The sequence below is a fragment of the Entelurus aequoreus genome, linkage group LG25, assembly GCF_033978785.1.
Source record: "Entelurus aequoreus isolate RoL-2023_Sb linkage group LG25, RoL_Eaeq_v1.1, whole genome shotgun sequence".
NCBI classification, from domain to species: Eukaryota; Metazoa; Chordata; class Actinopteri; order Syngnathiformes; family Syngnathidae; genus Entelurus; species Entelurus aequoreus.
The window spans coordinates 24,957,479-24,982,770 of record NC_084755.1 but is presented as its reverse complement, the minus strand read 5'-3'; the positions used below and the strand labels follow the sequence as shown (position 1 = coordinate 24,982,770).

The 25,292-nt window shown below is 42.3% G+C and overlaps 1 protein-coding gene across 1 annotated transcript in view; it reads right to left on the bottom strand.

The window, feature by feature from the left end:
* si:ch211-11k18.4 (uncharacterized) overlaps positions 1-25,292 on the bottom strand; it is a 59,494-nt gene that overhangs the window by 24,780 nt on the left and 9,422 nt on the right. Inside the window, exons 5-6 of the mRNA XM_062037323.1 lie at positions 21,036-21,176; positions 18,910-19,070 (exon numbers count right to left, since the gene is read on the bottom strand). Of these exons, the coding sequence (XP_061893307.1) occupies positions 18,910-19,070; positions 21,036-21,176 (302 nt within the window). The remainder of the gene's footprint in view (positions 1-18,909; positions 19,071-21,035; positions 21,177-25,292) is intronic.

Below are 25,292 nucleotides of genomic sequence, written 5' to 3'. Positions count from 1 at the left end.
GAGCACAGCTCCCTCCCCCCATTCTCAGCACATTCTACAGAGGCACTATAGAGAGCCTGCTGACCAACAGCATCTCTGTCTGGACTGGAGCCTGCAGTGCCTCAGACTGGAAGTCTCTCCAGAGAGTGGTGAGGACGGCGGAAAAGATCATCAGGATTCCTCTTCCTCCTGTCCAGGAGATCGCATAAAGCCGCTGCCTGACCAGGGCTCAGAAAATCTGCAGAGACTCCTCCCACCCCACCAAGGACTGTTTTCACTGCTGGACTCTAGAAAGAGGTCCGCAGCCTCCGTAGCAGAACCTCCAGGTTCTGTAACAGCTTCTTCCCTCAGGCCGTAAGCATCATAATAATCCCCTCAATATCCCCCCAAAAATGGATGAACTCGCTGGAATATAAAGAAAATATAACATACATCCATAAACGTGGATGCATATGCAAAAGTGCAATATATTTATCTTTACAGTAATCTATTTATTTACATCTGCACCTTATTGCTTTTTTATCCTGCACTGCCAACCAGCTAATGCAACGAAATTTCGTTTTTATCTGTACTGTAAAGTTCAAATTTGAACGACAATAAGTAAGTCTAAGTCTAAGACCCACAAACACTGGCTGAGTAACAACAATATGAACGTTGCATGGAAATTTCTCTGCCAGTTTCTGCATCTCACAGGGATTCTTCTTTTGTGTTTCTGCACCTGCGCTTCCCACACAATGGTTGCAACATTGTTTGTCAACACTTTTTGCGCTCATTTTGTCGCACATTTGACCCTCAGATGTTCTGTGTACCTACACTATGTCCTCCCCGTCTAGGCCTGCTGTGTGTGTGTGTGTGTGTGTGTGTGTGTGTGTGTGTGTGTGTGTGGTACACAGAACATCAATTTCCACACTTCTATTAGCCCCGGGTCCAGTGGACCCCGGACATCTTATATGTAATAGAAATGTGTAGGGGGGGTGTATGGTGTGTGTTCATTAAATATGTATTCTGATATATGTTCTTCACAGAAAATGAGCCAAAGCCAGTGAGTCTCAGTTTGACAAATTAATTAATTGTATCATTTTTCTTTTGATAAAAATCGAAAACGGGTCCCACAGACCCGAACACCACACAAGGGTTAAACCATAACAAAAAACTACATGTCTTTAGCTCATCACTGAGCTTGTTCCTCCATTTAACTCCTAAAGCTGAAATACATTTGTATTTTATAGTTGTTCTTACTTTACTTTTTTCAAAAATCAATATCCCCGTAAATTATAGTTTTCTCCTCTTAATGTAAATAAGCTAAGAATACAAGCTGGAAGGCTGTTGTTCTTTACTCAAAACATAATTTCCATTGTTTTTAAAAATAGATTATCTGAACATTTTAATACATAACTTATAAATAATGGATTGGTATGTTCATAGTAGCACGCTTTGTGTATTATTCTAATTATTTTTTTAAGTTTAAGTATTGGGTCTATATTTGTTCCATAAATATTTCCCCAAACTTCAAAACAATATGTTAAATATGGAAAAATAAAAGAATGTGAGTGTGAATGTTGTCTGTTTATCTGTGTTGGCCCTGCGATGAAGTGGCGACTTGTCCAGGGTGTACCCCGCCTTCCGCCCGATTGTAGCTGAGATAGGCTCCAGCGCCCCCCGCGACCCCGAAGGGAAGAAGCGGTAGAAAATGGATGGATGGATGCAGACATTTCTTATTCAGCACGTGTCTTACTTTAAACAGAAAAGCAATGGATTTGGATATTTTTCCCTTTATATATTCAATATGCGGTTTCAAATCTTCTCCTGAACAATATACATTTGTATCATCTACAAACATAATACATTTTAATTTATTACATACTGAACAAATATCATTTAAATAAAGTATAAATAACTTAGGTCCCAATAACGAGGCTTGTGGAACCCCACAAGTTACTCTTTTTGGCTGTGATTTAGTCTTATTAATTTCCACATATTGAGATCTATTACTTAAATAACTATTTAACCACTGTTGTGAAACACGTCTTATGCCATAGTTTTACAATTTATGGGGGTATTGAGATAGGATGTGAGGAAAATGTCTGCTGTGGTGGAGGTGAGCTTGGAAATGAATGTAATAAAAGTAAGCTTTAAGTCGTTTAACTTTAAAGTGTAGTCTAACATTTTTAGGTTGGAGTATTTTATTTTTTATTTAGACATAGCATTACACCACGCATCTGGGTGGTGAGCTAAGATAGGATAATGGCATAACATAGAATAAATAAGGAGGCACACCAAATCTCAACAGCTTTCAGTTAGCTATAGACTTTTGATAGTATAATGAGAATAACTATAACCTTTACAACCGTTTGCTTTGAATAAGTGTTGAATAATAATTACAAATAAAAGCCTAGATTAATAACTATAATAAGAGTCGATATGTAAAGTGTTATAAAGGAGAGAAGTGTCGTTCGGCTTATCACTTAGCACACGGCCTTGTGTGTGTGTTTGTGCCACGCTATCAAAATGACTGGAGCCCAACACTGTGTGTGTGTGTGTGTGTGCAAGTTGTGACTGGTTTGAATGAGCAGGTGGAGGAACGAGAATAAATGCATGTTTTTATTTCGTAGAATATCACGCAAGACAGGAAGTCAGAGTGCACAAGTGAAGTGTAGCATGACGGCGTGCTCGAATGTAACTGATAGACACAAATGATAATTTAATTAGCTTATAGACAATCTTTAGTTGATTTAAAATGTTACTTAAATATACATGAAGTAGTACGTAGAATCTTTGAATTAGTAGTATTGATTAACGTTTAATAGGACAATTAATGCTGTGATTTTAAACGTGATATGCAAAATTGAACTAAGCAAGAGGATAACGACAAGGCTGTGACAGAGCAGCAAGGAAACAACTCCTTAAAATACAGATCGCTGAAACTAAATGTCAAAAGAACCAAGAGGTCAATAATCAGCTAGGGTATATTCAACAGTGGGTGAACGTGGTTTGAGCTCCAACATCTGGAGGGAAGAATCCTCAACAGACGTGAAACCAGACAGTCAGGTCGCGGTTATCCTAGGTCAAGTCAGGGTGGAAACTGTTTTGCAGCCGGGTGACTGGTCATGTGACTGTGCCAACTTCTCTAAACAAGACAAGTTCCAATGAGCAGCCAGAACATCATACAGGTGTGACAGAGGACGCCCACAGCAGGACGAACAGCAGGAGATACAAACAAACCCCTGCTGGACATAAGTGTCAACGGACAATGTTATCAGTTCATGATTGACACTGGTGCCACACAATCATTGAAGCATCCCTTTGTGGTTGACCTGCACACACCTTGTAATGACCTGCTTTACAAACTGTGCCCTGACATTCAATATCGCACAGAAGGAACCTTCCTGATGTTGCCTGACAGCACGACATCAGCTGACATCTACTGGGTACGCCTCCCAGGAACGAATGGAGCACGGGGACTGCTCCAACTGTCCTATCGGTGAAAACCCTGGCTGACTGAGCTGCGTCCGTGTGTGCCGCCACCCGACCCGCCAAAATGTATGATCACCAATTAGACGACTCATAATAGGAGCCCTTTGACTCCTATATATGGTGGAACTCAAGGTATGGCCGCTCATGTGAACTATCCTTACAACAATTAGCATGGTATAAGATGGACAATTGCTGTCCCACATTGTTCCCTTGCCCTCTGTCCCGCCTACGAAACCAAAGACTTAGGTCGAATGATAAAACAGGGCGTAGCTGCTGCTGATTGAACCGACACGCAAATACCACATTTTCAATTGTTTCGGTTGTCTGTTAAAAACATAGCTATGGGCTGCAATTTGGACACTCCTGCTGTAGGCTACGAGGAGCTAGCAGCTACACAACAGCTGAGCTAAAACAACACATTTAAGCATATCAAATAATTATAGTTGCTTATTACATACACAAAGTCGCTTAGACAGAAGTCTGGTAGAAAGTATTCAGTAACAAACGTGTCCGCATCATTAAACTTTCTACAACAGGAACCATACTGAACAAATCCAGCAGTTACTGTCAGACTCTAATCTGGAGTACCTTTGTCTATCGGAGACATGGTTAAAACCCACAACACCGTTTGTTCTAATTAATGTCCCGGGGTACAAGATTACAGAAAAACAGATCAAGTGACAAAGGGGGGAGGAGGAGAGTTTTATGTAAGGGAAAACATTAAAAGTGAACAAATAACCCTCCCAGCAGATCATCTTGAGTGTGTTGGAATTAAAATCACATTGTCCTCAGAAATGTATTTCAAAGTAATTGTAGCATACCGACCGACCACAGCTAAAGACATTTTTCTCAATTCATTTTTAGACATCCTCAAACAGCACAGTATGAAAGAATTTATCGTTATGGTGGACTTTAATCTGGACTGGTTAAATAAGTCGCTTAGAAAGAAACTTAAGGATATTATAAACGGCTTCTACATGATACAAATGATAAGCAGCCCTACTAGAATTACATTTGGATGACAAAAATCAAAGAGATCACCTGTAAATACACTAAAACAAAACCCAGAAAGAAAAGTGCTAAAATAAAAATACCTTGGATTAATGAAACAATTTGGATTCTAATGAAAAATCGGGACTCAGCTCTCAAAAGAGTAATTAAAACAGGTCTAAATACGGATCGTATGAATTTTAAAAGTTTGAGGAACAAAGTTACAATGCTTATGCGGAAGTCTAAGGCTGACTTTCACTTAGAATTAATCAAAGCTGCAAAAGGGAACATTAGACAGTTATGGAAAACCATTGACAAACTCACTGGAAGAGAGCAAACAAGAAACAACACTACAACATTAAATATCAATGGCACTACTATCACAGACAGTCTGGACATAAGTAATCATGTAATTCATCCAGTCTGTACAAACCCTGAATAAAAAGTCCCTCAAAATCAGTGCAAATAATTGCCATTTATTCAGGATGCACTAAGTTTAGAATTAACAAATGAAACAAAGGTAAACAAAATCCTCCCTGCATTATCAAACTCACAATCTAGAGATATATACGGTCTGGACACTTTATTCCTAAAAATTTATAAAGATAGTCTTACTAGAACAACATTGATAAATAAATCAATAACAGAAAACACTTTCCCTACCACGTTGAAAACTGCTACTATCATCCCAATCCATAAAGCAGGAAATAAACAAGACATAAACAAGTACAGACCAATTAGCCTTCTCCCCGTTATATCCAAAGGAATAGAAAAAATTAAGTTAAAAAGTGGCTTTGGAGCAATCAAAGCTGCTCACACGGTCACTAAGGTGGGCATTATGTTGACACATCAACTTAATGTGTATTATATGTATCCATGAGAGCATTTTTGTTGTAAATTGTGAGGTATGGCTGTTAAAATCATGGTTGTTTTTACAAATGATGACAGATGTGAACAAGAGTATGTATTGTCTTTGTGTGATGATGTAAATAAGGTGTGGTTGTATTGTAAATTAAGTATGTGTAAATGAAAGGGCATTTTATGACTTTTCTTAATTGGACTACATGCTATAGTATGATTTTATTGTCATAATTTTATTGCATAATTTTTGTATCCCTTTAATTTAGGTAGCCAGGGACTGCAGATGGAAAGTAGCTATTTAGATATAATCTGGTACAGAACATATGTCTTTGAACTTAATGTTTCTGTGCATTGTCCTATCATATAAAGACTAAACTAAATAAACTACTTAGTGAATTATTGAGGCCACAATAATTCACTAGGTGTTGTAAAATATCAAATTACTATTGCAAAAGCAAACATTAAAGGCCTACTGAAATGAATTTTTTTTATTTAAACGGGGATAGCAGATCTATTCTATGTGTCATACTTGATCATTTCGCGATATTGCCATATTTTTGCTGAAAGGATTTAGTATAGAACAACGACGATAAAGATTGCAACTTTTGGTATCTGATAAAAAAAAGGCTTGCACCTACCGGAAGTAGCGTGACGTAGTCAGTTGAACATATACGCAAAGTTCCCTATTGTTTACAATGATGGCCGCATGAAGTGAGAGAGATTCGGACCGAGAAAGCGACAATTTCCCCATTAATTTGAGCGAGGATGAAAGATTTGTGGATGAGTAAAGTGCAAGTGAAGGACTAGTGGGGAGTTGAAGCTATTCAGATAGGGAAGATGCTGTGAGAGCCGGGGGTGACCTGATATTCAGCTGTGAATGACTACAACAGTAAATAAACACAAGACATATATATACTCTATTAGCCACAACACAACCAGGCTTATATTTAATATGCCACAAATTAATCCTGCATAATAACACCTGCGTGTTTGTTATGCTAGCTCCTAGCTGCTCTGCTAGCTCCTAGCTCCATAGAACACGCCAATACAATTCAAACACCCGATCAACACACACAATCACTCAGCCCAAAAGACCGTTCACCTAACCCAAGGTTCATAAAGCTTATATATTTTTAAAAAGTTACATACGTGACGCGCACGTACGGTACGGTACGTGTTATGCTAGCTCCTAGCTCCTCTGCTAGCTCCTAGCTCCATAGAACACGCCAATACAATTCAAACACATGATCAACACACACAATCACTCAGCCCAAAAGACCGTTCACCTAACCCAAGGTTCATAAAGCTTATATATTTTAAAAAAGTTACGTACATACGCAAAAAAAAGCCAAAGCTGCATACTCACAGTAGCACGTCTGCGTCTTTGTCATCCAAATCAAAGTAATCCTGGTAAGAGTCTGTGTTGTCCCAGTTCTCTACAGGCGTCTGTGTATCCAAATCAAAAGTCCTCCTGGTTAGAGTCTCTGTTATCCGAGTTCTTCCATCTTGACTTCATCTTTCGGGAATGTAAACAAAGACGCGCCGGCTGTGTACTGTTGTGGCTGACTACGTTCGAAAAATACGTCCATTTCGCACCGACAACTTTCTTCTTTGCTTGCTCGGCTTCCTTCTCCATAATGCAATGAACATGATTGAAACAGATTCACGAACACAGATGTCCAGAATACTGTGGAATTATGAAATGAAAACAGAGCTTTTTCGTATCGGCTTCAATGTGGAAGGCATACCCGTGTTCGCCGGGCTACGTCACACGCATACGTCATCCTCAGAGGCGTTTCGAACCGGAAGTTTAGCGGCAAATTTAAAATGTCACTTTATAAGTTAACCCGGCCGTATTGGCATGTGTTATAATGTTAAGATTTCATCATTGATATATAAACTATCAGACTGCGTGGTCGGTAGTAGTGGGTTTCAGTAGGCCTTTAACCTCAAACATGACCTGTCCTCCGCCTCTGCTCTTGACTATCAGCTGCCTTTTCTTTTTCTTGGATGTTTCTGAAAGTGCTACTACTACTACTACTATGACTAACACTGTCCCTTTTTCAGGGACAGAGGGGGGTGAGTTTGGATTGTGTCAAGTTTGAGCGCATCAAGGTTTTTATTTAATTGATAATTACAGTGGTTGGCAGAAGCAACCCCAACCTCAAAGGAGGATGCCAATTCAGTAATTAAATGTTTTGTGAATGATCTAATACCCCGTCATGGTTTCCCCAAAAAGATTAGGTCAAACAACGGCACCCATTTTAAGAAAGCAGGTTATCATCCTCAGTCACAAGGTAAGGTTGAAAGGATGAACCAGAAAATCAAAACAAATTGGCTAAAATCTGTACACAGACCAAATTGAATTTGATTGACATGTTGCCATTAGCGTTAATGATCATTCGAATGTCCCCGAATAAAACTGTTTTTACGGCCTTTGAATTTTTCACCCTATGAACTGCATACAGATCAGCCCTTCCCAGGACCAGCAGCTTCCCTGGAAGGCAGAATCAGCGTGAGACCAAAATGGTATTTTACAAAATGCAGAATTTGTGTGCCAGTTCCTCTGTGCAGATTTGAGGATGACAGCCCGCCACTCCAGATTCCCTTCCACCCGCCGAAAGAGGCAGGGTCTAAATCAGATCCCAGACCTGTTCCCGATACCTGACTGGGAGGAATCGGGAGAGGAGAGACAATACCCGATACCTAACTGGGAGGAACTTCAGAGGAGAGAAAACACCTTGCCAGCGATGACGAGAACGACTAAGGTTGCCAGCCACGATGTGTCCGTCGAACCTCCAGCAGCTGTGGAGGGAGGTGTCGAGCGGCGAGGAGGCCTTGAAGCAAGCCGAGGGCCTGGACTTGAACGCCAACAGCTCCAACTCTACGTCAGCCTTCCCCAAAACGGCCAGCGCGCACATGCCACTGCAAAATCTGCCCAATGGACAGAGCCACACCCCAAAGAGAGACAGAGCCAGACTGTTTGAGTGGATCTCCTTCTCCACCAAGGCAGCCAAAAGCCCAACGAGGTGTCGGCAGGACACCAGCCTGAGGCACCACCGAGGGATCTACACGAGCACTAATCGAGCATGGATTCATACGAAATTCAGTTTTTGTTCAAAATCAATTGGTAATCAATCATATTGGTAACTACATTCATTGCAAATGCCGGAAAAATAATTCTGCAACAGCTTACAGTCATAAGTCTATATTCATTTTAAAACAGATTTTGTTTGATTGATCATTAATGTGAAATACATCTGTATAAGCATATATATATATATTCATCTAATTATGTTCCATGATGTTCATGATCAAAGTATTCCCTTTATTCCATTTTACTAAATCAAAGGGGAGGCCACTAATTGTGTTCTGTGATATGGTTTTACTGTAGGCTAGTAACAGCGATCGCTCGGTGAAGGATCATAGAGGAATTTCGCCTCGTATAACAACATTGGGGTTTTTGCCTCTATCTGTGGTAGAGATTTTTTAATTAAGTGGCCTAGGTCAGAAATCGGTATGGTCCAGGATTCTAAAACCCTGGAAGAGGGGTATGTAGTGGAATTTCTGACCTTTTGAACCATATTTTGTGTCTGTCGAAGTCCGAAAAGACAGTCTGTCGAAAAGCCTTAAGAATCTCTGCTTGTTTCTTTTTTTCTATTCTGAACCATTGAAGGACTATATGTGGGTTATAGTTGAACGAGTGGTCGATCTGACCATTTTCCAAAATGTTTTGATTGTTTTTATGGCTAAAGGATTCAATGAGTTTGCAGAATGAGCTGGTTCAAAACAACGAGACCTTGACGCATGAGGAAAACAGATAAATGGCCAAGTGACCATGGCTATGTGTGATTCGCATGATTCTCGTCTCATCCAACTCCTCCGGAGGACGTTGTCTGTTTGCATGGGCAAGTCAATCCAATTTTGTACTTTTGATTATGGGTAAATAAAACTTTTGTACTAAATTCACTTTTGTTGCTGTTTAAGATTCGGACCATCCACCACACATTCACAAACAATGATGGGGTGAGGGTCACCACATTCTGATTAAATGCGTGAGCACATTTTCCAACAGTTTAAGAACAACATTTCTCAACCAGCTATTGCAAGGAATTTATGGATTTCACCATCTACGGTCCGTAATATCATCAACGCGACTCCTCCCGGGTTTGTTTACACTTCCAAACCTCGCGCCACCGGTTGCGGAGGAGGTCCCGCGATGATCTATCGCGAGATGTGGAAAGTCTCACCGGTGTCTTCTACCGCCTTCTGCTCCTTTGAATGCAAAGTTTTGCAACTATTTGGACCTACTCCCACAATCATAGCTGCTGTGTACCGACCACTTTATTTTACCACCATTTTATTGGTGATTTTTCGGCTTTTCTCGCTCATCATTCCTCACTTTCCCCTAAATGTGTACTGCTGGGGAATTTTAATTTTCACACTGACAGCACTAACAATGGGCAGTGATTTTTCATCCTGTCTTCAAAGCTTCGGTCTGCAGCAGTACATCAACTTCCCTACCCACTGTAAAGGACACACACTTGATTTGGTTTGCTGTTCAGGTGTAAATGTTAATGCCACTTCCAATTCACTGCCTTACTCTGATCACCTGCTAGTATCTTTCACTGTCAAATTATGTTTTTGTACAATTACCTTTCTCCGCAATATCTGTTTTCGCAAAATCAAGGACATCAACTCTGACACTCTTTCCACCGCCATTGACAGCTTAGACTCTCTTTCCTCTCCCGATGAACTGGTCACCTACTACAACAATAATCTTCATCATCTACTGGACATGCTGGTTCCAGAGAAAAACAGAAATGTCTCTTTCACAAAGTCTGCACCCTGGTTTACTACCACACTTCGTAAATTAAAAACAAAGAGACGCCAACTTGAATGTCTTTACAAAAAAACCACTGTACACATGGATGTACATCAAACACCTTCAACATTACAAAGACTGCCTAAACACCCAATCATCCTACTACACAACTTTAAAGGCCTACTGAAACCCACTACTACCGACCACGCAGTCTGATAGTTTATATCTCAATGATGAAATCTTAACATTGCAACACATGCCAATACGGCCGGGTTAACTTATAAAGTGCAATTTCAAATTTCCCGCTAAACTTCCGGTTGAAAACGTCTATGTATGATGACGTATGCGCGTGAAGTCAATAGTTAAACGGAAGTATTCGGACACCATTGAATCCAATACAAAAAAGCTCTGTTTTCATCTCAAAATTCCACAGTATTCTGGACATCTGTGTTGGTGAATCTTTTGCAATTTGTTTAATGAACAATGAAGACTGCAAAGAAGAAAGTTGTAGGTGGGATCGGTGTATTAGCGGCTGGCTGTAGCAACACAACCAGGAGGACTTTGACTTGGATAGCAGACGCGCTATCCGACGCTAGCCGCCGACCGCATTTATGATCGGGTGAAGTCCTTCGTCCATCCGTCGATCGCTGGAACGCAGGTGAGCACGGGTGTTGATGAGCAGATGAGGGCTGGCTGGCGTTAGTGGAGCGCTAATGTTTTTATCATAGCCCTGTGAGGTCCCGTTGCTAAGTTAGCTTCAATGGCGTCGTTAGCAACAGCATTGTTAAGCTTCGCCAAGCTGGAAAGCATTAACCGTGTATTTACATGTCCATGGTTTAATAGTATTGTTCATTTTCTGTCTATCCTTCCAGTCAGGGGTTTATTTCTTTTGTTTCTATCTGCATTTAAGCACGATGCTATCACGTTAGCTCCGTAGCTAAAGTGCTTCGCCGATGTATTGTCGTGGAGATAAAAGTCACTGTGAATGTCCGTTTTGCGTTCTCGACTCTCATTTTCAAGAGGATATAGTATCCGAGGTGGTTTAAAATACAAATCCGTCATCCACAATAGAAAAAGGAGAGAGTGTGGAATCCAATGAGCCAGCTTGTACCTAAGTTACGGTCAGAGCGAAAAAAGATGCGTCCTGCACTGCACTCTAGTCCTTCACTCTCACGTACCTCATCCACGAATCTTTCATCCTGGCTCAAATTAATGGGGTAATCGTCGCTTTCTTGGTCCGAATCGCTCTCGCTGCATTGTAAACAATGGGGAAATGTGAGGAGCCTTTCAACTTGTGACGTCACGCTACTTCCGGTACAGGCAAGGCTTTTTTTTTATCAGCGACCAAAAGTTGCGAACTTTATCGTCGATGTTCTCTATTAAATCCTTTCACCAAAAATATGGCAATATCGCGAAATGATCAAGTATGACACATAGAATGGATCTGCTATCCCCGTTTGAATCAAAAAAATTCATTTCAGTAGGCCTTTAATTAGTTCTAATGAAGGCAACTCCAAAACACTTTTTCCCCTCTTACTGCCAAAATTTCAAATCTACCATACTCACTTCCCTCTCACATGGCCTCAACTCCTTTTTGTTGTTCCCTTATGCAATTTTTCAATTCCAAAATCACCCAGATTCACCAACAACTTCCTTCTTCCCCTCAACCACAGTTCATACCCCACCCCTGCCTCATCCGTTCCTTTTCTAGTTTTTCACTGCCTTCTCAGTTGGACATCACTGCACTTATCCGTTGATCCAAGCCATCCACCTGTCATTTAGATCCCCTCAATACTGCTTTGGTGAAAGTCTGCATCTCCTCACTAATCCACCTCATCATGAATATCATCCATTCTTCTCTCACTAGTGGAATTGTTCCTCAGCTTTCAAAACAGCAGCCATAACACCAATTTTGAAAAAACCAGGCTCACATTCGAATAATTTTAATAACCTTCGTCCCATTTCAAATCTGCCATTAATTTCAAAAATCCTTGAAAAAACTGTCTCCTCCCAACTTCACTCCCACCTACAGTTAAACAACATATATGAAATATTCCAATCTGGTTTCTGCCCCCTGCATAGCACTTAAAGAGCACTTGTAAAAATCACAAACAATCTCCTCCTGGCAGCTAATTCTGGTCTTCTCACTATCCTCATCCTTTTAGATCTCACTGCAGCCTTTGATACCATTTCACACACTGTCCTCCTCCATAGATTGCACATTATTGGCATCACAAACACACCCCTTCACTGGTTTAGATCATATCTCTCCCACCGCACTCAGTTTGTTCATCTCCGTTCATTCAAATCCCCTCCATCTCCCGTTTCCTCTGGTGTGCCCCAGGGCTCTGTTATTGGTCCCCTGCTTTTTATCATCTACATTCTTCCCCTTGGCAATATTTTCCGTAAATTTAAAATACATTTTCACTGTTATGCGGATGACACCCAGCTCTACGTCTCAACCAAACCAACTGCTTCTCTTCATCCGTTCTCCCTTACGGACTGCCTCAGTGAACTCAAACTGTGGTTCACATCCAATTTCCTCCAACTCAATAGTAATAAAACCGAAATCTTACTTGTAGGTACAAATTCCATTCTAGCCAAAACCAACAGCTTGTCCGTTACTCTCGGCAATTCCTCGGTCTCACCCTCCTCCCAAGTTAAGAGTCTGGGTGTCATTCTCAACAGCACACTCTCTTTTCAAGCTCACATAAACAACATTACCAGGGCTGCTTACTTTCATTTACGCAACATTAATCGACTTCGCTCATCCCTAACCCACATACAGCTGCCATACTAGTCCATAGCCGTGTCACCTCTTGCCTGGACTACTGCAACTCACTCCTGTTTGGTCTCCCTCACAAGTCACTTCACAAACTTCAGCTTCTCCAGAACTCTGCAGCCCTGGTAATCACCAGAACCCCTTCAATCCAGCACATCTAGGGTTGGGTATCGTTTGAATTCGAACGATTCCGATTCTTTGTTTCGATTCCGATTCCTGACTATTCTCGATTCCGATTCTTTTAAGAGGCAGGGTCAAAAAAAAGTTTAGGATATTTTAAATGAGCTAGCTAACCTACAGTCTTTCTGAATGAAATAGTCTGACATTCTCCATCAATTTTAATTCTATTAACTTTTTATGAACTTTACTATAAATTCCTCACAGGGCTGTTTTCAACTAGAATATAAAGATCAAATCTATGAACTTCAATATAAATATTATAAATTATGAATACATTTTCCCAGGGGTACACTTTCCTCAAGAGAGCTTTATTTTTGAAAACCTCATGAAAACACATTTACACACAAGTGTATGATGCTGCAGGAAACCTCATGAAAACACATTTACACACACAAGTGTATGATGCTGCAGGTATTTAAAAATGTTACCGTGCTCCCACTGATGGGCTAACCTGGTGCAGAAAAGCAAATAAACAATAAGAAACAACTTGCAAAACCCAGTCCAGATTAGCAGCAGGTACAGTATAAAATCAGAGACAGTTTTTGTTTAGGAAAATGACCATATCCGCCTTCTCAGGCAGGATGCGTGAGCGTTCTGGACAGATAGTGTCTCCTGCTGTGGAAAATACACGTTCGCTGGGTGTGGAAGAAGCTTGAACGCATAAATAGGAGAAAGCGAGATATGACAGCAAAGGATAAGTCTTTTGTTGGTTCCACCGGACCACCACCATGCAGCAGGGTCGTCAGACATAAGTATCGGTGGAACGTCCTGGTACATCTGCAGCTCTCTCTCTACTCGTTTCTTGATGGACATGGAGCTCTGTTATTTCGCGGTTATTTCATTTTTTTTTGTAAAGTAAAGCCACACTTTCGACCGCCGACGCCCGCTATCCATGCTTGAGCTTGACTGAATCGCTCGGCTATGCTAACACTTCCGGCGGTGGGCGCTTCTTCGTTGGTGTTCAGCGGCTTCTTCTTCCGGTTCGGCGGACATATTTTTTTCCGGTTGGCGGACTGGTATTGAAAATAGGAATCGAAATTTAAACTTTTGAATGAATCCGGGAGAATCGGAAAGTTAGTCCCGGTTCCAATCAATACTCGATACTCGATACCCAACCCTAAGCACATCACCCCTGTTCTGCAAAAACTCCATTGGCTACCCATCAAACACCGTATCCAATATAAAATATTTCTCCTCACTTTCAAAGCTATCCATAACCTTTCTCCGTCATATCTCTTTGACCTGCTCAATGCCGACATTGAGCATGAGAATGTCTTCATCCATTCATCTTACTGTCCCCTTATATAACCTGTCCACCATGGGTGCCCGAGCCGCTCAGCCCCTCATCTTTGGAACTCATTACCACCAGACCTTCGTAACATAGACTTTATATCCCTCTTTAAATCAAGACTCAAAACACACCTATTCCTGACTGCTTATTCACTGTGAATCTTATTGATCTTTGTTGTTTGTTGTTTTTACCCAATTGATTTTATTGTTTTGATTTTGTACGGTGTCCCTGAGTGCCCAAAAAGGCGCCTTATGAGTAAAATGTATCATTATTATTATTATTATTATTAAAAGGTTCAGAGAATCTGGAGAAATCACTAAATGATATCACCACATGGGCTCAGGAACACTTCAGAAAACCACTGTCAGTAACTACATTTTGTCGCTACATCTGTAAGTGCAAGTTAAAACTCTACTATGGAAAGCGAAAGCCATTCATAAACAACACCCAGAAATGCCGCCGGATTTGCTGGGCCCATGCTCATCTAAGATGGACTGATGCAAAGTGGAAAAGTGTTCCGACGTGTCCACATTTCAAATCGTTTTTGGAAACTGTCGACGTCGTGTCAAAGAGGAAAAAAAACATCCGGATTGTTCTAGGCGCAAAGTTCAAAAGCCAGCATCTGTGATGGTATGGGGGTGTGTTAGTGCCCAAGGCATGGGTAACTTACTCATATGTGAAGGCACCATTAATGCTGAAAGGTACATACAGGTTTTGGAGCAACATATGTTGCCACACTGCTTACTTCAGCAAGACAATGCCAAGCCACGTGTTACAACAACGTGGCTTCATACTAAAAGTGTGCGGGTACTAGACTGGCCTACCTGTAGTCCAGACCTGTCTCCCATTGAAAATGTGTGGCGCAATATGAAGCCTAAAATACCACAACGGAGACTTCGGACTGTTGAACAATTTAAGCTGTACATCAGGAAAGAATGGGAAATAATTCCACCTGAAAAGTTTCAAAAATTGGTCTCCTCTGTTCCCAAACGTTTACTGAGTGTTGATAAAAGGAAAGGCCATGTAACACAGTGGTAAAAATGCCCCTGTGACAACTTTTTTGCAATGTGTTGCTGCCATTCAATTCTAAGTTAATGATTATTTGCAAAGGATTTGCAAATCATTGTATTCTGCTTTTATTTACAAATTACACAACGTGCCAACTTCACTGGTTTTGGAAGACTTTTAAAGTGATTTTTATAGTAGGTCAGTGGTTCTTAATCTGGGTTCGATCGAACCCTAGGGGTTCGGTGAGTCGGCCTCAGGGGTTCGGCGGAGGTCAAAACACACCCGTGTATATACAAACTTACACTCATCGTGTAAATACAAACTTCTCCCTATCGGCGTATTACGGATACGGCAACAGCTGACTGGTTTGCAGGTGTGTAATTTGTTGTGAGTTTATGCACTGTGTTGGTTTTGTTGTTTGAACAAGGTGATGTTCATGCACGGTTCATTTTATGCACCAGTAAAAAAACATGGTAACACTTTAGTATGGGGAACATATTCACCATTAAATAGTTGCTTATTAACATGCAAATTAATAACATATTGGCTCTTAACTAGTCATTATTAAGTACTTAGTAATGCCTTATTGGGGCATAGCCTTATTATAACCCTAACCCTCTAACCCTGACCCAAACCCTAACCAAATAACTCTAAATTAAGTCTTTATTACTTAGAATATGTTCCCCTAGTGTCCAAATAACTCTAAATTAAGTCTTTATTACTTAGAATATGTTCCCCTAGTGTCCAAATAACTCTAAATTAAGTCTTTGTTACTTAGAATATGTTCCCCTAGTGTCCAAATAACTGTAAATTAAGTCTTTGTTACTTAGAATATGTTCCCCATACTAAAATGTTACCAAAAACATATAACTTTGTCTTGAATTTGTCTTTATTTTTCACTAAAGAAGGGTTCGGTGAATGCGCATATGAAACTGGTGGGGTTTGGTACCTCCAACAAAGGTTAAGAACCACTGTAGTAGGCTAATATAGACACTTATATCATGTGTTGTCTTCATTATAACACTTACATAATACTTTTAAAGTAATTTTGATAGTAGGCTAATATAACTAATATAGGCTAATATAGACACTTACTCATGTTTTTTTTTCATTATAACACTTATATAAGATTATTTAAGTCATTTTTGATAGTAGGCTAATATAACTAATATAGACACTTATGTGTTGTCTTCATTATGACACTTATATAAGATTATTTAAGTCATTTTGATAGTAGGCTAATATAAACACTTTACATCAGGGGTCCCCAAACTTTTTGGCTCGGGGGCCGCATTGGGTTAAAAATATTTGGCCGGGGGCCGGGCTGTGTGTATATATATATATATATATATATATATATATATATATATATATATATATATATATATATATATATATATATATACATTGTCTTTATATTCCAGTGAGTTAATCCGTTTTGTCATTTAACATCAATTAACATTGATGTTCATCAACATTTAACATTGTCACGTTATCGATGGGAAAATTCATTTTTAGACAATATGATTTGCCTGAGCGGCTAGGAGACACAGAGTAACAAGCGGTATAAAATGGATTAGAAAGGAAAGATAAAATAAACATTTTTTTTAAATAAATAAAATTAAAACACTTTTTTTTTTTAACTTGGGACTTCCCGTGGGCCGGATTTTGGATGCTGCGGGGCCGTATCCAGCCCGCGGGCCGTAGTTTGGGGACCCCTGCTTTACATCATGTGTTGTCTTCATTATAACACAGTACAGGCAAAAAGTTTGGACTCACCTTCTCATTCTATGAGTTTTCTTTATTTTCTATTTACATTGTAGATTGTCATCAAAACTACGAACGAACACATGGGAGTTATGTTTCTTCAAAATAACCACCCTATGCTCCGATTACTACTTTGCACTCTCTTGGCATTTTCTCGATGAGCTTTAACTAATGGTGCAATGTTTCATGCCAAAAAAGCAAGTATGCCTGAGAGAAAACACTCTAACGTACTGATTAGCATTAGTGATTTTACATGGTGATTTCAACACTTCCAAATTTGTTAATAAAAACTACAACTAAGATGCACGTTACAATTAATCAGCTGGTGTCTACTAAGTACAACACTTACAGTAGAAACACTTTGTAGGGCGCAACAAAATACCAGATTCAGCTTAATGGCAAAGACTACTCCCGGACTAGGCAACACATCTTGACTATTTGCTACTGTCATATAATGTCTTGGAATTGCAACTGCATACCAACTCTACTATATTATACTTGCAAATATTACAAGTGGAAAGCACAGTTATTAGCTGACTGTAAAATATTCAATTGTATTATCAAACCAACATTGATGAACAGGATTGAAATGTACCGGTATCTACTTGCAGGTAATCAAATGTGAAAGGACACATACTGTCCATGCTCTTGGTTGTATTCACCTGACATCACGTCTGCTCATTAAATATGCCAGACAACGTTATATTTTGAGAAAAACGGGGAAAACACTCGTCCTATTAACTGTGTGAGCAAAACTATATAGAGCCTACTGACCAACTGCTTTCTGTCTGGACTGGAGCCTGCAGTGCCTCAGACTGGAAGTCTCTGCAGAGAGTGGTGAGGACGGCAGAAAAGATCATCAGGACTCCTCTTCCTGCTATCCAGGAAATAGCAAAAAGCCGCTGCCTGACCAGGGCTCAGAAAATCTGTAAAGACTCCTCCCACCCCCACCAGACTGTTTTCACTGCTGGACTCTAGAAAGAGGTTCCGCAGCCTCCGTAGCAGAACCTCCAGGTCCTGTAGCAGCTTCTTCCCTCAGGCTCTTGAATGCATCATAATAATCCCCTCAATTCCCCCCAAAAACGGATTAACTCGCTGGAATATAAAGACAACATACATCCATAAACGTGGATGCATATGCAAAAGTGCAATATTTATCTGTACAGTAATCTATTTATTTATATCTGCACCTTATTGCTCTTTTATCCTGCACTACAACGAGCTAATGCAACGAAAGTTCGTTCTTATCTGTACTGTAAAGTTCAAATTTGAATGACTATAAAAGGAAGTCTAAGTCTCTAACAACAACAACAACAACAAACATGGCAGTAGACGCAAAGTTAAATCATGAAAGGCAACCATACCCGAGCAAAAAACGAGACGGGAGAGTCTTGATAGCAACGTCCTTAACCCAGACACACACAAACAAGTTGTAGACCTCCAAGCTTTTCATCTGTTTTGTCCTGTACAATGATGTCTGCAGCACAACAGTTCTACATGTATGGGAACACCACCTACAGATAATCATTGAGATCACCTGACGTATCGGGACAGATTCCATTGCATAGTTTGAGTTTTTGCTCGTGTCTGCTTTTAGTGGCAAGATCTAGGCCCCTTGCGTACTGGGATAGTTGGCCCTCTTTTTGCTGCACAGTAGCCATGTTGGTTTGGTGGCCCACCACTTGAAAAGTCAGGTGACTGAATACAACCTCTTCCTACCTATGGACAATTTATGCTGATTATCGCACCCACCTGTCGGTCAGACTCGCCCCCCGCCTCATCAGCCTTGCTCAGGTAAAACCGCAGTCGGTCCCCATGTTTGTCATTCAGGGCCTCCACAATGTTGAGTGTACGTTTGCACAGAGCCTGACCCATCGGGTCAAAGAAGACCAGAATCAGGTCACAGAGGTCACCTACGGACGAGAGTGAGAAGTGAGGAAATTATACTCCACAATACTTACCGTACCAAAGTTTCTTACAACAATTTTAGCCCAAGTAATAGTCCTTCTGTGATTAATGTTGTATTGCTGCTCTTCACTGCATGGGCCTGTTCTGTGTAGCCCCCTGCTAAATTTTTCAGGCCCTGTGGAGGGACAAGGACTGTTGTGATGCCAAAGATCATTAATGTATATTCTAATTGCATACTTGCCAACCTTGAGACCTCCAATATCGGGAGGTGGGGGGTAGGGGGTGGGGGGGGGGTTCGGGGGGCGTGGTTGGGGGCGTGGTTATTTACAGCTAGAATTCACCAATTCGAGTATTTCATATATATATATATATATATATATATATATATATATATATATATATATATATATATATATATATATATATATATATATATATATATATATATACACACACTACCGTTCAAAAGTTTGGGGTCACCCAAACAATTTTGTGGAATAGCCTTCATTTCTAAGAACAAGAATAGACTGTCGAGTTTCAGATGAAAGTTCTCTTTTTCTGGCCATTTTGAGCGTTTAATTGACCCCACAAATGTGATGCTCCAGAAACTCAATCTGCTCAAAGGAAGGTCAGTTTTGTAGCTTCTGTAACGAGCTAAACTGTTTTCAGATGTGTGAACATGATTGCACAAGGGTTTTCTAATCATCAATTAGCCTTCTGAGCCAACGAGCAAACACATTGTACCATTAGAACACTGGAGTGATAGTTGCTGGAAATGGGCCTCTATACACCTATGTAGATATTGCACCAAAAACCAGACATTTGCAGCTAGAATAGTCATTTACAACATTAGCAATGTATAGAGTGTATTTCTTTAAAGTTAAGACTAGTTTAAAGTTATCTTCATTGAAAAGTACAGTGCTTTTCCTTCAAAAATAAGGACATTTCAATGTGACCCCAAACTTTTGAACGGTAGTGTATATATATATATATATATATATATATATATATATATATATATATATATATATATATATATATATATATATATATATATATATACATATATTTATTTTATTTACATAGAAAAAAATAAAAAAATACTTGAATTTCAGTGTTCCGGTGCCTATCCATTAGATGGCAGTATTGTCCTGTTTAACTTCTCCGTTCATGATGAGTATATCATTTCGGCCACCGTGTTCAATGGAGAAGTCTGTTCTACAAAATTTACAGGCAACATACACCTTCCCCTTCGAACTGTCCTGGATGAACTGAAATTCTTGTTTCCATTCGTTTTGGAACTTGCAAGCGTATTTCTTCATCTTGCTCGTCGACGGCGTCGCCATGTCTGTAATTTCCTCGTTCTTCTGCTTGTCTCCTTGTTGTGTGCGCAGTTGTGCACTCTACTCTCTAAAAGCCCTAGATGTTATGACGTCATTGGGCAGGCAAGCTGTTTATATTGTGGGAAAGCGGACGTGAGAACAGGCTGTCCCCACTCAGTCTCAGGTCCGCATTGAGCTGGAGGGGGCGTGGCCTCCAGCTCCGGCTGAATACCGGGAGTTTGTCGGGAGAAAATCTCTGCCGGGAGGTTGTCGGGAGAGGCGCTGAATACCGGGATTCTCCCGCTAAAAACGGGAGGGTTGGCAAGTATGTAATTGTCTTTTGGTCAAAAGGTTACACTCCAAAGGGGTTTTCTTTGTGGTTGATAGTGTATTACTACTTTCCCCAATGCTAAACCAAAACATTCCTGTTGTCTGCAAAAACCGACCAACCCCTCTTCTCTATTCTCACATTCCTAAGGCAGCTATAAAGATCTGAAAGTTTTCTTTTTCTCTCTCTCGCCTCCTCCTTCTGTTAGCAGCGTAGTCTTGCACCTCTGTAAGCTGATGTTATTTGAGATCTCAAATACTTAAAAGACCATAGCTTCCAAAAGATCCTTAATGTTGGAAATGGGTGTTGCTTTTACCCACCTAGCCACAGAATGACTTCATCCACATCAAAGGGATACTTCATATCGCCATCAACCAATCCCGGCGAATCCACAAAGGTCACCAGGCTGAAACGTTTCTGTCGTGACGTGCAGATCTCTGTGCTCAGGTACTCAGATACACCTGGAAACCATTCATGTGGGACTATGATCATTACATAAAAAGCCATTTACTGGTCACAGCGTTAGAAACAGTTGCTGTCTCTAAGGAGTTCTTCATTCTGAACATGAGAAACCTCTCTCATGTAGTTGTAATCGATATCAGCATCAATAATATTGTTAGGTAATACCCTTTAATCAGCTTGTGAAGGTGGTGGTCCAAGAGCTTGTAGATACTTCTTCCTGCGCAGGAATATGGATGGTACAGTTCACATTTGAACTGATACTGTACTGTGGGGGGAGGTTGTGATTAGCGCACTGCAGGAGCAAAAGGTCACCGCCTCAGTCGATGGTGTTGAGGGCGGAGCGCCATCGACTAGGGGCGGGGCATGTGCGGGACGGCGAGACGCAGCTGGCAGGTGATTAGATTTCGCAGGTGGTACGTGTTAATCTGATCATCTGTTGTCTTTAACAGTGAGCGGCCAGCGGAGGAGGGAGGAGAGAGCCTTATCTGAAAAGATTGTACTGAAAAATATACATTGAATGGTGATTAAAGGCCTACTGAAACCCACTACTACCGACCACGCAGTCTGATAGTTTATATATCAATGATGAAATCTTAACATTGCAACACATGCCAATACGACCGGGTTAACTTATAAAGTGCAATTTTAAATTTCCCGCTAAACTTCCGGTTCAAAACGCCTTTGGAGGATGACGTATGCGCGTGACGTCGAGAGATCTACGGAAGTGTTTGGACCATATTGGACACAATACACAGAGCTGTTTTCTTCGACAAAATTCTACAGTATTCTGGACATCTGTGTTGGTGAATCTTTTGCAATTAGTTTAATGAACAATGGAGGCTGCAAAGAAGAACGTTGTAGGTGGGATCGGTGTATGCGGCTGGCTGTAGCAACACAACAAGGAGGACTTTGACTTGGATAGCAGACGCGCTAGCGGCGAACTCACCTTGACTTCCTACGTCTACGGGCCGCCGACCGCATCGTCAAACGCTGGAACGCAGGTGAGCACGGGTGTTGATGAGCTGAGGAGGGCTGGCTGGCGTAGGTGGAGCGCTATTGTTTTTATCATAGCTCTGACGAGGTCCCGTTGTTAAGTTAGCGTCGTTAGCAACAGCATTGCTTGGCTTCGACAGGCGTCGAATACACATTAACCGTGTATTTACATGTCCAGTGTTTGGTTCGGTGTCTCCTGATAGTAGTATTGTTGATCTTCTGTCTATCCTTCCAGTCAGGGATTTATTTATTTTGTTTCTATCTGCATTTGAGACAGATGCTATCACGTTAGCTCAGTAGCTAAGTGTGTCACCGATGTATTGTCGTGGAGATAAAAGTCACTCTGAATGTCCACTTCGCGTGCTCGACTCTCATTTTCAAGAGGATATAGTATCCGAGGTGGTTTAAAATACAAATCCGTGATCCACAATAGAAAAAGGAGAGAGTGTGGAATCCAATGAGCCAGCTTGTACCTAAGTTACGGTCAGAGCGAAAAAAGATACGTCCGGCACGGCCTCTAGTTCTTCACTCTAACGTGCCTCATCCACGAATCGTTCATCCTCGCTCAAATTAATGGGGTAATCGTCACTTTCTCGCTCCTAATATCTCTCGCTCCATTGTAAACAACGGGGAATTGTGAGCAGCACTACCGCTTGTGACGTCACGCTACTTCCGGTAGGGGCAAGGTTTTTTTTATCAGCGAGCAAAAGTTGCGAACTTTATCGTCGATTTTCTCTACTAAATCCTTTCAGCAAAAATATGGCAATATCGCGAAATGATCAAGTATGACACATAGAATGGATCTGCTATTCCCGTTTAAATAAAAAAAATTCCTTTCAGTAGGCCTTTAAAGGCTTGGTGAAACAGCACAACTGACTCCTGACTTGATATCAGCAGAACGGGTAGGGAACGACCTCTACATCTGGCGCCCAACGTAAAAGAAGAAAAAAAAAAAAGAAAAAAAAAAAAAGGCTGCGATGTCGTCACCAAGCCCCATAGAGGCGCTGGGACAGCTCTTGGCAGAGGTGTCGACGGCGAACCACCGGCAGAATGAGGCGATGCAGGCCCAAATTGCACAGCAGAGCCAGATCCTGCGAGCGCTCACGGAAAGGTCCGGAGCGGGGACAACCCCAGCAGCGAGGCCGACATTGACGACGGTGGGGATACACAGGATGGCAGAGACAGAAGAAGCTCAAAGTTTCATGGACATGTTTGAGGCTACAGCGAAGGCATGCGCATGGCCGGAGGAAGAGTGGGCGGTGCGGCTGCTACCGTTACTGGTGGGAGAGGCACAGCGAGCGGCGCTCAGCCTGCCACCAGCTACCGGGACATGAGGAGGGCGGTGTTGGACCGGACAGGAGGGTCCCAAGAGGACCACAGACGCCGGTTCCGGACCATGAGACTCGGACAGGAGGAGCGGCCTTTCGCCCTGGGCCAACAGCTGAGAGACGCGGCGACCAGATGGCTACAACCCGGAGGAATAGAGGAGGTGATCCAGCAGATCATCCTGGAACAATTCCTGGAGGCAATCCCGACGCGCACATCAGCGTGGGTCCGCTACCACCGGCCACAAAGCGTAGCAGCGGCGGTAGCCTTGGCGGAGGACCACCTGGCCGTACACCGGGAGAAGGGGAAGGAGGAGAAGGCTGCAGGAGGAGCGGAGCGGCCAGTCCCGGCGCCGCGCAGGATGCGGGCGCTGCCAGCCGAAGGAGCCCAGCCGTGGTCACGGCCACGACAAAACCCAAGTCTGCTTTCTCCTCCTCAGGGCCAGGCCGCTGCGGACACTGCATTTCCCCCGCAAACGGCGCCTCGAATGCCGGGGCAGGTGTGCTGGAGGTGTGGGCGGCTAGGACACCTGCAGCGGGAGTGTCCAGCGATGGAAGTGGGGCAGGTGATCCGGGTTGGCGACCCTCCAGCACCCTCCCCCGGGCCAGGGGAGACATACTATGTACCGGTAAGGATACAAGGGAGTATACACCGGGCGATGGTGGATTCGGGCTGCGAGCAGTCCATGATTCACCAAAACCTGGTTCGACCCGGGGCGTTGAGAAAGGCTACACGGGTGCGGGTTAAATGTGTGCATGGGGCTTTCACGAGTACCCTATCGTGCCGGTGGAATTTTTTTTTTTTTAAAGAGGAAAATCATAGTGTTGAGGTGGCTGTAAATTTGCGCCTCGCGCACCCCTTAATCTTGGGAACAAATTGGGTGGGATTTAACGGGTTAATAAAGCAGTGCGCAGGGGTGCGTTCACGACCGGTAGGAAAAGGGAATGTCCGCGCTGTTCTCATCGGCGACGCGAGATTATCCGACGCTGCCGGGGGGGAGGGGGAAGGGAAGCCGGCGGGGGCTTCGCAGGAGGTTTCCCCGGTTCCCCAATGGCGCCCCATGGATGATTTTCCACTCGAGCAGTCTCGAGATGACACTCTGCGCGCGACCTGGGACCAAGTGATTTCAATTGATGGGCAGCGGGTTCGCCCGGGGACAGCGCGGGATTTCCCTCACTTTGCATTGATTAGGGACAGATTATACAGTGAGTCGTGACACTCAGACAGGGGAGGAAATCACCCAATTGTTGGTGCCAAAAAGCCGTCGGGAAATGATTTTCCAGGTGGCGCATTTTAACCCGATGGCCGGTCACATGGGGTATGATAAAACACTCGATCGGATAATGGTCCGGTTCTATTGGCCAGGCATTCGGGCAGACGTGCGCCGCTGGTGCGCGGCCTGCCCGGACTGTCAACTTGTCAACCCCGCGGCCACCCCTAGAGGACCTTTGCGGCCATTACCACTCATAGAGGTCCCGTTTGAGCGAATTGGCATGGACCTCGTCGGACCATTTCACCCGAGCACCCAGGGATATCGCTTTGCACTAGTCCTGGTGGATTATGCAACGCGCTATCCCGAAGCAGTACCGCTGCGCTCCATCTCTGCAAAGAGTGTCGCGCAGGCACTGTTTCAAATTATCTCCCGAGTTGGAATCCCGAAAGAGATTCTAACTGACCAGGGCACGTTTTTTATGTCATGCACGTTAAAGGAGCTGTACGGATTATTGGGGATCAAATCTATTCGGACCAGCGTTTACCACCCGCAGACGGATGGGCTGGTGGAGCGGATGAATATA